The sequence below is a fragment of the Cydia strobilella genome, chromosome 16 (genome assembly GCF_947568885.1).
Source record: "Cydia strobilella chromosome 16, ilCydStro3.1, whole genome shotgun sequence".
In the NCBI taxonomy this organism is placed as follows: Eukaryota; Metazoa; Arthropoda; class Insecta; order Lepidoptera; family Tortricidae; genus Cydia; species Cydia strobilella.
In genome coordinates, this window is record NC_086056.1 from 11204451 (window position 1) to 11220159 (window position 15709).

Below are 15709 nucleotides of genomic sequence, written 5' to 3' on the forward strand. Positions count from 1 at the left end.
AAATATGACAGAATACATAAGTCAATAGATGACAATCGCTATCTGTCTCTCTATGACTCTTCCATATAAGTGCAATAGAAAGCCAGATAGCGTTTCGTTGTAGTAGCTTAAACGATTTTCATCTTGGCTAGGCCCCCAGGTCAGAAACGTGCACCGATGGTATCTTCGAGAGTGACAAAAATTTTGTCAGATATAATCTTCCGACTCCCAGAGACCTATATTTCAAAATTTAGTTTTAACTTTTATTAAATAAGTCAGGGTTTTAAGTCATGCTACTTGTACTGTCAACAACATAAGTTTGGATATATTTGCACCGATGTTTGCTCACATATTAATAACATTGACTGTACTTATAAACCGATTGCTTAAACTAGGTACGATTCCAAATGTCGTCCCAAAAGCTTCGCTTATGTAACCTTATAGTCCCCCTAACATTGCTATTGTAATTATTATATCAGGGAGACTCGCTTCGCTTCCTAGCTATACTTATGACAGGGGTGTCAAAACCTTCACTCTAAAAAATGAAGACCAACTAAGAGCAGTTTTCTCAGTTGACGTTAAGTTAATTGCAACAATTACGATCTTATATAAATCAAAGGAAGCTGATTACTTAAAACAATAAGTGTATCTGTGATTGAACTAATAAAGTAGGTATTGATTAATCCCAACAATTTGCTAACAATTGTAATACTCGCATTTATTATTTAAAAAAAAAAAAAAAAAAAAAAAAAAAAAAAAAAAAAAAAAAAAAAAAAAAACTTATTAACTTATCACGTATTCTTATTAACGTTGTTGGCATAATTATGTAACGTAGGTTGATTCAGTAAATATAGCGCTTAGCTGCTCTTACTAGGATCATTTAGTTAGCATAATTATTTTTCATGTAAATATTGAACAAGATCTTAAGTTGGTTCAGTCACATAGCAATAGTAAGAGCAATCAGAATTACCTTATTTGATGTGTCTAAGTCCTTGTTAGGCTCGTATGGAATCAAGATGCTTGATAACGGCTATCAAAATATTGATAGGGCTAACCAATTTTTTTTAGTGTTTTGACTTGAGGACCACGGCCAGGTTTTAGCCTTCTTTTCGCGGGTCAGTTTGTCAACTGTCTTCCATTGAGGCGGAGATGAGAGGAAACGTGTGGGAATCAATAGCATTGGTGGCAGAGCGTTCTTCTCTCATCTCTGCTCATTTCCGCCACAATAAAAAGGCGGCCTTGGATTGGAGGACTCTGCCCTGTGTGCGAAGAGTTTAAGACGTCATTTTGAAATAGTTATAAGTAATCGGATAGAAGACGGCCACACGGCCGGACGCACGAAGTACACTTATGACTAACGTTATTGAGAGAAAAAGACACAGAGAAAATTTCGAAAACTCTTATCGCTACCTGGTACACGAGTATAATTTGTCAAGCCTTGCCTTTAACATACCTATGATACACTATCTCCTAAGGCCGGTACACGTTATAGTTATAACAATATACTTTAAGTAATATTTGATAAAGTTTTAAATGCTCAACTATTCGTAGACTATTTGTATGTTATAATCACATCACAACTTTAAAACGATACGGTTGTTAATATTATCAAGGTGAATTAAGAAGACATATAGGTAGGGCTCACTCCATATATTTTTTTAATTTTAATATTAGCTGAAAATAGTTGAGCATTAGATTTTCCATTCGCCGCGAATTCTATTGTCGAGTAGCAGTACTGATAGTTCCGCTACTTGACGCTAGATGCCGACTACGAAAATAATAGTCGTTTTGGTAACAAAACTGATGTATGGAGTGAGCACTCTGTCTTCTTAATTCTCTTTGGTATTATGAAACTGAGAATTTGTTAGGGGACAAAAGTCCTGCGACACAATTGCTAACGACGTCAAATTGTCAAAAGCTCGACTTGCTTGTCATGTCTGGCAAAGTCGCACACGCACGCACGTGGCACGTTCTTTGGATCTGCATGCGTTAGGGCGGTATTCCTCCTGTCCAATGTGTATTGCGTCTCACATTTTGCTTAATGATAGAGTGAGACGCAATGACATTGGACAAATAAATGAGACAGGTGGAATACCACCCTTACGGCTCGGCCACGACATTGCGCGACTGGCGACGCGGCGGCGGCAACCATAGGTTGGAGCGAGATACGGCGATCGGACCTTTCGGTCTCACCTATTTTTGCCGCCGTTGCCGTCGCCGGTCGCGCAAAGTCGTAGCCGGGCCGTTACCGATAATGTGGCACGACTACTTTCGTATTTTGACATATTTCGTAGAACCTCTGTACCCTATTGAATTCGTATTCATTGATCGTTTGTGCGGTACATACTGTAGGCATCAGTAAAGGAAGCAATGAACAACAACGATTATTGATTATCTACCCGTCCATACTCCTCTAGAATATAGGTCCACAACTGGCATTAAAATTATACCTACTTGAAGCTTTGAAAAAAAAAAAACTCGATGTGGGATGGGATCTTATTTTAACTAACTTAATAATATCTAAACAAATGACTACAATCATAATTAATAAAGAATTAATACAGGCACCGTTATCTTAATCTAATAAACAATAGGGTTACCTTCATGACGGGAAAAGCAGCGTATTGATTTCATAAACATTAATAAATGCACAGGCACTGGCTAGCAAATCTATACCGAAACACTAATTAAATATATCACGTAACTTTAAAACAAACCTAAAATTGCGTCAATTCCCATGGAAAGATGCCTAAGAGGGAGTTCGATCACATTTTTGAAATATTTTGTTCTACACTGATACCAATTTAAATTTACCGCGAGCAGCAAAATTGCATTGACACAATATGATTTTAATTCATTCATATAGTTGCCATGCACTTCAGCAGCTAGGTGTACATATGTGGTATTTTCTATAAAAAGGGACCTTATTGTCGATGGCGCTTAGGCCATTATAAACGATGCTCCGATATAAATACAATGCCGCGCGACGCTTTGCGGCGTAAGCGCCATCGACAATAAGGTCCCTTTTCATAGAAAATGTCCCATATTATTTAAGATACATGAAATCACCCGTTGAATTATTTACCATTCAATTGAAAACACATGTGCCATTAAAATATAATGCCAATACAAAATGGTACCTAACTACATCGCTTGAGTTGGCTGTTGCATTTTTACATTTAGAGGAAGAGCATATTATGAAAAGGTGATGTTACCTTTGTGCACATAACGGTGAAGTGCGTAAAAATAACTTTCTAAAAATATTGTTTATGGTCGTAATTTCCATTGCACTTTCACTGCTGATTTTTGTCAGAACTTAAAGTTTGGTGGGTAACATGTGATATTTTGGCACATTATTGTAGTCGGTATATCATGATATGGCAAATGATAAATAATACAGGTCAATATATTGGAACATATAGCGGAAAATATGTTCTGTATGGTTTGCCCAAATTTACATTGATATTAATAAATACAGTCTAACTTTAGGCGTATTTTATAAGGTTTTAAATCCTGCTAATGTTTGCTATGGCGTCAATCAAACTGCCTAGTATTTTAATGGAAACACGGTGATAAACATTTAATTTGACAGTCGGGCAAATGTTCAAAAGTGATGTCATTAAAAAAAACTATCCATAACAAATGTCGCTACAAGTCCTGTAACGATCTTTTGTCACTGATCTCCCCTTATGCTAAAAGGAAACCTCAGATTGATCTATTAAAAATGTTATCTTAGACCATAGAATCGTTGGAACAACTTCCAAAATCTGCATATGGATATAGAGTAGGTAATAGGGATGTTGACAATTTTTTAGAACTGTTTTCATTTTATAGACAGACACGTTATTATTGCAAAAATAAAACATTTTAAATTTTTTATTCATTAATTTTTAATAAAAAATCGACTGATTAGTTTAGTAGTTTAGTGTTTAAATTTCGCGGAAAAACGATCCAAGCTGTCACGTGATCTTGATGACGTAACGATGTGATAAACAAACTGCTGTCAGTGCCACCTCTGGAACTAACCTGGTGGTCCTCACCACGGTTTGACAACTTGTCTGTGCGTGTTTCTCACAACGTGACGTCACGCGCTCCGATTTGCGTTTGCAGTCACGTGATGCTGGGCATTATTTTAAATATCAACATCCCTATATATTGTCACTAGGTAAGCAAGCGGGAACATCTAACACCCGACTAGGCGGAGACTAGGAACGATTATCCAGCAGTCAAATTGCATTGTACTGTAAATTTCCTACTAGTTATTACGAAAAATTATTGCATTGCAGTAATTATACGAATACGAATAGACTTCGCGTTTAATGATAAAATATAAGTAGATAATTTTCGTAGAAAAAATGACGCTTCGAACAACTTTGCGGGAAGATATTGAAATTGGTGTTCTTTATTGCATGAGGAATGAGGATAAACCCCCGATATCGATTATATCTACAATCCAGCTGTACATTTCCGAGTCATACTTAAATTTTAATTAAAGTAATAATTATTTGCTTCGAGCATTTCATTTCATTATCCTTTACCGAGATGCTTATTACCAACAACAACAATGCAACATTAGTTTATTAGTTGGATATCCTTTTAACAATTTTATCGCATAATTAAGCCTAAAACAGTTTGCACAACCGACCATATAACAACTTATTTACGTTCTGTCTCCATCTCAAATAAAATGCAAATATATGGTCCATATTAAACTTACTCCATTTATTATATTTTCACTTTTATGTTGCAAGTTATTTACACAAATTCTTTGTTCCCCAAATATATACTTGCAATAAGTTGTTACTTAAATACTAAACCATTAAAAATAACAAATCCTGAACCATCATAGAAAATACTTAGGGAACACACACATTTCGTCTGAGCATTTACAAATCTGTCCACACGATTACATTCCTTCAGGCACATTGTATCGGATTTATAATGACATAATACTTACATCTACAGGTTGTCGAAGCGTCATTTTACGGGATTCCTTACGCCGCTTAAGATTTGAGGAGCTTGTTGGCCCGCTGGTTCGCGACGGCTATGCGCGTTTCGTTGCTCTCGCCCTATAACGGTCCAAAGTCTTACAAAAAGGCTTTGTTGCAGTCGTATAACTACCCACTTCAAGCTACTTCCCAAAAATATTGCTGAATATGTGGCTTTCCATCAGAGAAGGGTCCTTATGCTTCATGTGCAATAAGGACCATTCCATCACAATCTCTTGGAATTTCAGATAAACTGGCCCTTATTGCACTTCAAGTCATAAGGACCCTTCTGTAATGGAAAGCCACATATTTGTCTCGTTGAGACGGTTAAGCTCCCCTCGAAAAAGCGTTCCTTAAGAGGAACACAAAAATGTGGCGTGACAAAAACACCTTTTTGATATTTTTTAGTAAATCAAATTGAAATAAGGATTATAAGACTGCGTGTTTAAATAATATGAAAAGTTCATAGTGACTGTCAAATACTTGTATAATTCAAAATAGCACTTTATAGAATAACCGGTCATAAATATAATGTAGGAGTTAATATAATATTTGATCTCAAATTTAGCAGTCAATATGATTAATATTTTAGTTACTATTAAGTATAATATTTGAACACAATTAATTTAGTAATTTATATAGGTACACAGGTTATTTTGCAAAAAGAAATGGAAAATCGAAAAAGCAGCCTTAATTTAGACGCACTACGAGCCAGAAGGCCTTCATGAAAAGTCAGAAATATAATCCAATAAAAGGATAAGGAAGAAACGAGACGAGAAGACAAAACCAAAAAATAACAGAACAGAAGGGAAGAAAAAAAAGAAGGATAGTAGAAGCTTTAGCTAATACCTAACTTTGAAAGCGCATCCGACTAGTCAGCGATTTCATAAATATAAAATCTGTAGTAATAAAAACACAGGTACCAATTGTGCTGTCAAATAGCTCAAAGGTTAGGCAGTGCTTTGCTTTTTAATAAGGGTGATTTTATAAAAATATACTCACAGTCAGCACCGACGTGTCGATGTTGTGTTTGCATGTGTGTGTTCATGTGTTGGCGTCTCGTGGTTATAGAACGCATTTAGAAATTGTCTGTAAACTTTGAGGCGCGGTATAACGTATACGAGAAAACTTTAATTCTTGACGCACCGCATACGCAGCAAAATGTATGACAATATAATGCTCTCTCCTGATTTTGGCGGTATGGCATCGGTAATGTACGCTTTTATTCCCGATTGGCGCAGATGTACGAAAGCGGGACGAAACAAAGCATCCACGCTCAAGTAAGAATATTAATATCGTAAAATATGTAGATCAGAACGGTTTCACTCACTTGTATTTTTAGTCGCTTTTGGCGACATGTTTCGGATTCTTCAAACATGTCGCCAAAAGCGACTAAAAATACAAGTGAGTGAAACCGTTCTGATCTACATATTTTGAAATATGTCTCACGATAGTTTAAGTTCGATTAATGTCGTACTGCCAAGTCAGGTCAGGAGCGGGCTTACTCATAGCGTCACGTCGTGTCAAACTTCACTTTTGTTGGTCCTTACTTTGATGAAATAAATATATGTAGTCAACAGTATTTTGAGGGAAATAAGTGTGCCGCATGTTATTCGCATGTGCACTTCAAAACGTGACTATACATTGACCTATTCTTAGAAGTTAAAAATTGACTAGGTAAATACATTTCATCCAAAATCTTAAGAGCGTTATTTATTAAACTTAATTGTTCGGCCGCTCTGCTTAAAAATAACTTATACTTGACAGTACTTAAAGTATATTGAGATATCCATATCCCTTTTACTTCTGACACCCCGCCTACCAATAGGACAGTAAAATCTTAAAAAATAATTGTAAATAAAATAACAAAATCATTTTAGAAATTAAAATATTTTTATTTAATCATAAAATAAATAGAAAATAAGTAGAGTAATTTAATACGTAGTTTATAATAGTTGGCTAGTATTATATTTTTAGTAGGTACATCGACTGACTGGCCGAATTTCATAGAAGCAGATATGTCATCTCACAAGGATATGTCCATTAAGCTTCAACTGACGTCTGATAGCTGGCTCCGTGTATACTGATACTACGAAAAATAGATCGATCTAAAATATTTTAAAATTACATAAATGCTCCTATGAAATCAGAAAAAACATCTGATACGTATCAGATCCATAAAAGTTTATAAGAAACGTGGCTAAATACTGATTCCTTAATTCAACCTATTATCACATATCAAACCAAGCCTTCCATACATTATTGCCATTTACACGTCCCCTTCTAACAAGAAAATATATCGAGTTTTCATTAAACAGTGTCAAAAGTAACAATAGTTCTGTATTACAGAAATAATTTAAATAAGTAGTGATTGAAAACACTTCAACTGTAAGCGTCCAGCAAATTCCTAACATTAACATTAGCTCTATGATATTTGTTAACAACAGGTAAATGCATTTTCTCAAAATAATAACTTTCAACGCCTCTTACTAAGTAGGTATATTTTATGTAGTAACTGTTATACGAGAATAATATTATATATGTGAATATATGATAATCCTCTTTCAGCACACAGATCTACTGTATAAAATGAGCACCAAAGATCATTATCATACGATTCAAATGTTGTATATTTTTTTGAAGTATCAAAATCAAGATTCAAAAAGTTAGTACATGTCAGAGAGTAAAAAAGAAAGTTTTTAGGATATGTAAGTTAGTTCTTGAGCGATAGAAGTACAGCGATAGATAACTAAACGTATAAAATGAGAGTTAAGATACAGTGTTCACTTAACACAGTAGAATGCCTAAGCATTGTAGTACACATAATTGGATCTTAACAATTTTACATTTGGGTTAATGTAAGTATCCACATTTAAAGATACTATTATAAATATCGAAGTTATATCTAAGACCGGTTGAGGGACTGTTCAATACGTGGTCGGGTAAAACCGTAAATTAAACTACAGGTAAAATGTAAAATAAAGCACCACTTTTTTGAATGCGAAGACGACTATGTAAAAATAATGGAGGTTCTCTAACACATTGTTCCTGTCATTTAGTCCGCTACTGTCAGTTTCAGACATAATGTCTAAAATCGATATGGTGACAGAAGCTATTAAAATGTTTATCTACACCCTCTCGGAAAAACAAAGGAATTTGATTTGACCTCATTTCTAGTATCAGTCAAGATGACATTTTATTGAGTGTTAGATCAAATGCCGCAATGGGGAGCAGCTGCTTCCCCCAGCAACTACCTGCCCATGGTCGCCCATGGTCGTAACATACGGTTCCTGAGCTTATATTATAATATGTGTGTAGATAAAGCAGTGTATGTAACTGTAATAATTATGCGTTAAATCATTCGTGCGATGTTTTTATGAAACTCGCTTTCAGCTCATTTCATAAACCCACACTCGTATCTAAATGCCTTTCATCATGTAACAAATCACATGAACTACTATTATTTAGATCATAGTGAAATCACTGCTAGAACCTCGATTGCGTAAAATTCTATATTATTACTATGTAGACTATGTAGTATACGTTTACAAGACTAATAATGACATCTTTATGCTTTGAGAATATCTATTATACAAATATCAGTGTTACAGTACCCTCAACCAGTGGACAGAAAGTGACTACCGCGTCATCACCTCACACAAATCAAGTCACATTTAGTTCCAATCCCACATTTAAATAGCCTCACAACAATCACACTACCGCCAAATAATGTATCAAAATAGTGGAACTAAGTACGACTTTTATTGGCCGCTTTGTAAATCTAATCTGGAGGACTTGTGTAAAGTGACAACGGCTAAGCGAGCGTTTTGTGTCACGAACTGGCTGTTTTTTATATTCGTAGTGTCTTTATATCGCCTGCACTGTGCAACGGCTGTTCGAAGTAATCATACGATTCAGATACTTTCTTCAGTTTTAGACACGCGTATCGTCAATCCCAATTTAAGCTATTTCTAGAAACAACAGTAGGAATAACGTGGTAGTTTAAAACACGCTATCAGTAGTTTTGGGGCATCCCAGAAAAGAGTGTACGTGACGCTATAGTTCTAACACTTCTGGTAAAGCTTTGTTTGATAACTTAGCTTTAAATTCAACGGTATATAATACCGATTTCTGAAGGTTATTAGGGTACGCGTCACTTCCCCGACAAAGTAGACCATTTTGTGGAATGCCCCTTTTTAATACATTTCTGAAATATATTAAATCATATTTACAATCGGGTCTATACCACCAGGGGACCAGTGAAACCTGTGTCGAAACGTCGGTAAATATAGGTAACAAAATAAATTCGCGATAGACCCGATTGTACATGTGATTTAATATTGTGTACAAAGCGTGAAGGTTTTAAATGTCATATTTCTAAAATATCTTAAAAGACGGGATACGATACGAGTGACACCCCGTTTTAATTACTAATCGTAACGATTTATGGCGTTATTCATAAACGCGTTACTGGCCTGAATTAGCTATGAATCGTTTGTCTTTATCTGCTATTTTGACTTATGTATTTGTAAGAAAGGGATAAAACATAATTCAACTAAATCAGGGCCGTAAAGTTTTATGAATAAGGGGGTTAGACTTTATGTTTCACTTTTTGACACGAGTTCATGACTAGTGTAGTCGATGGAAAGTGGTAGTATATGTGTAAATAACGTTTACGCCTATTCGCAACATGAACTCAGCTCCCGTAAAGTATATTACGTCAATAGAAATAGCCAAAGATGTAACTTCTTCATATTCTTGCAGTCTTCGAAAACATTGACAGATTAGTACACATTTCACGGCAGTCCTTGTATTTTTTTGAGGTTATGGCCTATTTTAAGGTTAGGTATGTGTCAATTTAGTTTTCCATTATCGAAATCGAATACAAATTAATAATTAAATGACCTAGAAGGATTTAAACCGGACACATATCCAGAACTCGTGGATGCAACTGAGGCGGGTAATTTCGACTTTAGCAATCGCGCGTACGCTTTTAACCTTACAGTATGGAAACAAGCCGCCGCGATTGCCTCCGCAAGCGTGTAGGTACGTAACTTAAGTCTAAGTTAAATTTGTTTACACTTTTGGCTATTAATACTAGTCCGCGACCACGAGACGCGTGTGTGTTGTGTGGTGTTCCGCCGACGTTTACTTGAGGAGCTCGTGCGCCCGCTGGTTGGCCAGCGTTATCCTCGTTTCGTTCGATTCGCCCTACGTAACAGAATACGCGGTTGTTTCTCTTGTTCAATGCACAGCGACTGTGCGTATTTGGTGAGTGTGTGTAAGAAAAACTTGGTTTTAAATCATTTATCTCACTTGCAAAAATTTTGAATTGAAATCTTAAATCAATGTAACAAGTACAATAGAAAACGCGAAAATCTTTTGTTGTATAGGTATACCAATCTAAATAAAAAAAATAAGAGCTTTTTTTATCAGTTTAAGGACTTTGACGCGGACAAAGTCGCCAGAAAATATTAGTATACAATATTTAAAAATATGTACAGTCAAGTGTAAAAATATGGGTGCACTCATCATACTCAAACATATGTCCCATAGCTCATATGTCAGCGAATTAAGAACTATGGGACATATTTTTGAGTAAGTTATATGCACCCATATTTTTACACTTGACTGTACACTGTTTTAGTTTTATTACTTTTATGCTACGCGAAAGATTATTAATTTAAGGTCACGTGAGGTAAGATAAACATAGTTTATTTTGCTCGCGGAAAGATAAACAGTATGAGTTTCACTTACCCCATCTAACCTTATATTATTTGCATCCTAAATAAGTCACTGTTTAGACTATTAGCGCCTCTCGCACCATCCCATTAACCCGGTGTTATCCGGTTAAACCGTTAACCCAGTATCAAATTGTAATGGTAACCATGGTAACTACAGCTTTAACCGGTTAACCCCGGGTTAGTGAATGGTGCAAGTGGGCCTAAGTGTAACTAAACTCAACTATGTAGTTGTTCTTACACACATTCATGTATTTTTTGCATTGTTAGTGTACAGTCGCTGTTTTTGAAACGAAGCACACATGTTATGTTATTTTATGTTATCAAGTGAATGACAGTGTTATCAATGACTATAATTGAGGGCATGTTAATGACAAATGCAATGACCTTATACAAAAAATCATAACTCGATGTCACAATTAATTTATTGTGTAATCGTATCAAAATGACGCTTTTTAAACTATACTTTGATACACGACAAAAAAAAATTTAGCACCTATCATTTGTATACTTTTTATAACCCACAAAAACATAACACTACTTTTTTAGCCACTCGTATAAAAAATATTAATAGATTATAAAATACATTGAAATGACAGGTGTCAAAATGCAATTCTTATCTACCGGGAACAATAGGCTGCCCCAATATTACAGGGTTCTATGTTTCACTTTTATCGAACTGAAATTTGAACTTTATCATAGTGACATTAAGTCGAATTTCAACTATCTTGAAAATGTAACATAGAACCCTGTAATATTGGGGCAGCGAATAGTCAACTGCGCGATCATTTTATTACAATCTACTTTTATTGTTTGGCGGTATTTGATTTTTATTTACGGTCAATGCATAATTTAGTTTGAAGGGTGGACCCTAGTGCCATCTATGGGGACTTGAAAGTCTTGTGGTATGTTAGTCATGGATGTGATTCTAACACTCGGTACACAATGACAGTGTGGATAGATGTTGTTATGTTCCGTCGGTGGACAGTATGGACACAACACTGTTACAACACCCAATCGCTTCTACCATACACTACCTACTTGTACAGCGTCGGACATATGAGCACAGACAAAGTTTATATTTATTTAAAAATCTTCGAACCTTTCTTGACTTGTCGGTAACGTAAAATAGTCGGTAACTATAGTCCAAAAGCTCCACATAGGGGATATTACTGCAATGTTCTGCCACCAGAGTGCAGCACTAGCCTTTTTTAGTAAACCATAGAGTAACTTATATGATACTGTACCTTTAACAGGTTTTTAACAAGTTTTCAGAGATAATAAAATATGACATTTATGCATCAAGGCGGTTTGTTTACAGAGGATCTACCGGGAAACACGAATCCGAAATTTCGATTTTCTTGTTTCGCGATGGGCCCTCAGATTGTGGTAGTGGCGCCACCTGCGCATAGTTTCGCGTAATATTCCCTATTATGGTCCAAAACTAATTCGTATATCTTCTTTCAGGTGTGAATCTTGTTTAAATGTCGCAGTTCGACGGAAAAAAAATAATAAAAGAGGAAAAAACCCAGGCAACACCAAAAAGAAGATTTATTCATTTATTTATTTAATCTTTATTGCACAAAAGAAAAAACCTCATTAGAAAAGGCGGACTTAAGTAAAGCAATCGGTTTAATTCTCAATATCGATTTTCTTTTCTAAAATATGTACTTTGTCTGTCCAAATATGTCAGCTGCCATGAACACATGCTCGAGAAATTTACGGTGAAGATTGCCAAGTAAGCGAAACTGCAATTTCGGAGGGCGTCAAGCTACAGATAGATCACAGAGACTGCAAGTCAAAGATTCTATTCACACTTCCACTGCTAGTGACAGGCAACAATCATATGGTGAAAATGTCAATGACTGTAGCGCATGGTAAAAAGGTAAAAGTAGGTAATCTTTTAAGATTTCTATAAACTTTAATTTTAGTTTCAAGTACTTATCATTATTAAAAATAGGAGTGACGTACTGTAACCTTTTTACTATTGCGATCAAATATCAACATTGAAGATATTCATAGAAAAGCTTCAAGATTTACAACACTTTGATGCATACGTTTTATATCAATCTCATCAAAGCGGAGTAAAGAAATAGAAATCACCCCAACAAAAAGACCGACTGAAAACATAAAATTCACGACACATAAATTTAAATTACGTTAGTTTTAATTTCGGTGTACGCGATTTCGTATTTCTAGGCATTTTATTTCTAAATTGGCAAATAATCTTTATGTTCACTTTTATATTCTTTGAAATGTTTCGATTTAGGTAGACAAATTGAAATTTTCAATTACGAATTTGTGTGCCTTTAGTTACTAACAAATTTTACATGCGCCTAAGATTGTCATGTTATGTTCTTGAATGGTCAATAAAAAACTGATCTTAGGCCACCGTACAGTCGCCATCAGATATATCGGAGCGGCCAAGGCGCTCACAAATATCTAATCACGCTTCTATTGTCAGGGCTTCAGAGTGAGTGTTCAGACGCCCCTTAGCCGCACCGATATATCTGATGGCGACTGAGTACTACCATCTACAGATTAGTATTACAGAGCTTGTGGCCTTAAAACTTGGTGCAAAAACTGCGTTCTATGCTGAATAGGCTTTTTTTCAATCGTGAGACAGTCACACCGACGTTAGAAATCATATATCTACAGTTGAACCGCACAATGCCCTTTAATAAGTATATCCTTTAGTTAGAGAGACCCCACACTAGCTAGCGTCGGCCGAGTGTCGGCGACTAGTCAACTCTACGGCTGCTGCTCGACGCAACGTTGGCGCAACTGCGCAGCGACGCTATTTTCCATAGCGCTGACTAGACGCCGACGCTCGAAAGACGCTAGTGTTGGGTGGCCCAGACGCAAAGCCGAATTCAAACCGTCCTCAACCCCTACTTCATCCCCTAACCCCCACGAAATCGCGTCCACCATCCCCCCCACCTATCCCCCCGTACCTTGCGGTTGACGCGGTCGATCTGGCGGTTCTGATTCTCCAGCTCGGAGCCCATGTCCAGCGCCATGTTGCGAAGGTTACCGATCATGGTGTTCACTTGGCCCATGTTCTCTTCCATCTCGTCTTCTCGGGCGTCGTTTGTTATCCTGGAATTATTAGTTTGATTACAATTTAAAATATAGCATAGCATGGCATCAGCTGAGTGGATCTGACTTGCGACTGACTTCTGGACGTCAATACTTCAAATTCGAGCTTTTTAGTCGGGTACCGTGTTTAACCCACGAAGCTTGCTAAGTGGCCTAAGTAGGGTGCGAGATTGAAAAGCTTGATTAATTGATTATATTACTATTGTATACAATACTTTTTCTTCAAGTCAACTAAAATAATACTTTTTCAACTATAAAACCTAAATAACTAGACAAACTTAGGTAAATATCTCAGTAGATAAAAAGATAGTACAAAAACCATCAACGCACTTCTTATTCATTAAATAGTAGCGCGTTGATATTTTATTGTTCTATCCTTAATCTGGCGACACGTGATTGGCCGAATTAATTACAGTTGATTAAAGCGTTTCGTAAGAAGACATTAAGTGTAGTTAAATCGAGAGCTCAGCCTGCACGCTACGGAACCCTAAGCAACTTCTCCCGGTAAAACGTAGACTAGCAAGGTCCGATAAGCTGACCCACATAATGGGTCCTACCTGTGAAGGTCACCTCGTCACCGTCGCTGCAATGCTTTAAAGCTAGACTGAAGGCTTGGCTTCTCGAACACACATTCTACAGCTATGACGAATTTTTGAAAGTTGAGCTTTAGTATTAATTGTATTGTTTAGTATTAATTAATTGTGTTGTAACCGTTTGAAAAATGTATATAATATAATATAATATGATGCATGGTCATTATAAGCAATGTATTAGGGATAGCTTTAAGCCATAGTAATTAAGTTAGATTTAAGTTATATTGCATTGCCCTACAGGGCTTCATAGCTGAACCAATAAATGTACCAACTTGTATACCTATGACAGCAATAAACACACTGATTACTGATTATTATTACATAATTGTTATAGTTTTTTACGAATGTACCTAAATATTATTATTTATTTTAGAAAAATTATACAATCTAAAAAAAATAAAAAAATAAAAATTACATGTAATATTATAAATATTGTAAATAAAATATGAATATGAGCCTATAGTGAAAAGTATGCGATTACAGTTTGGTATACGAAGTCTTAATTCAACCATTAAAGTCGACGAGTAGAATAGGAATAAATTAAAATTGTTTGGGTTGTGTTTTTGATTTTTGATGTTTACCAACACCAACACAATCACAATTCATCCAAACTTCAAGTGATTCCAAAAAGCTCATAATTCCATATATCAGTCCGCTTTCGGGATAATTCGTCGTTCGGAGGTATTTGGCATTAGCCAAATACGCTTTATGCAGTTTCGTAACTGCTCTACCAACGAATCCGTAACTACGTATATATCGGATTTCTATTCAGTGATAAAAATAAATAGACATTTTGATGCAGTTCAAACTCTGTAGTCGTTTCGGGTAAGTACTTATAGCTAGGCAAGCAGCTATTCTCCAAGCCCTGGTATCTTCTTTTAGATTCAATTGGCAAAAAGGATATTTCAATATCCATTACGCAAATTGAGTCTGAAGGAAGGTAGGTACTAACGCTTCAATTCTACAAACATGTTTTTTTTTACATTGAAGGTAGCATTTGCGCCAGGGTGCTTTTGAATGAGATTGTAACCAAATCAGTTACTTAGTAAAATTAAATACAATTGAAGATTTATGTACATATATTTTTTTGTTTATCGATGATATTTAATCGATGGTACATATATTGTGGTTTATAGTAATAGTAGGTATATATTATCTTTTAAACCGACTAGTTAAATATAGGTAGGCTTATGATTTTGGCAGTCTATGTGAGTAGGTATGTACTCGTGAAGTACGAGTATGTTTTATGGCGTGTAACTCGCCGTAGCGTGGGAGCTACTGAACCGAGCTTGATTAATAAGGTGTCAAT

General features: G+C 35.8%; 1 protein-coding gene across 5 annotated transcripts in view; it reads right to left on the reverse strand.

Moving 5' to 3' along the window:
* Positions 1–6838: 6838 nt before the first annotated feature.
* Positions 6839–15709, reverse strand: part of LOC134748317 (synaptosomal-associated protein 25-like) — a 46185-nt gene continuing 37314 nt past the window's right edge. For all 5 annotated transcript variants that reach the window (XM_063683079.1, XM_063683078.1, XM_063683077.1 and 2 more), the window contains 2 exons: positions 13663–13807; positions 6839–10178 (listed from right to left, as the gene is read on the reverse strand). In XM_063683079.1, the coding sequence (XP_063539149.1) occupies positions 10116–10178; positions 13663–13807 (208 nt within the window). In that variant the 3' untranslated portion in view covers positions 6839–10115. The remainder of the gene's footprint in view (positions 10179–13662; positions 13808–15709) is intronic.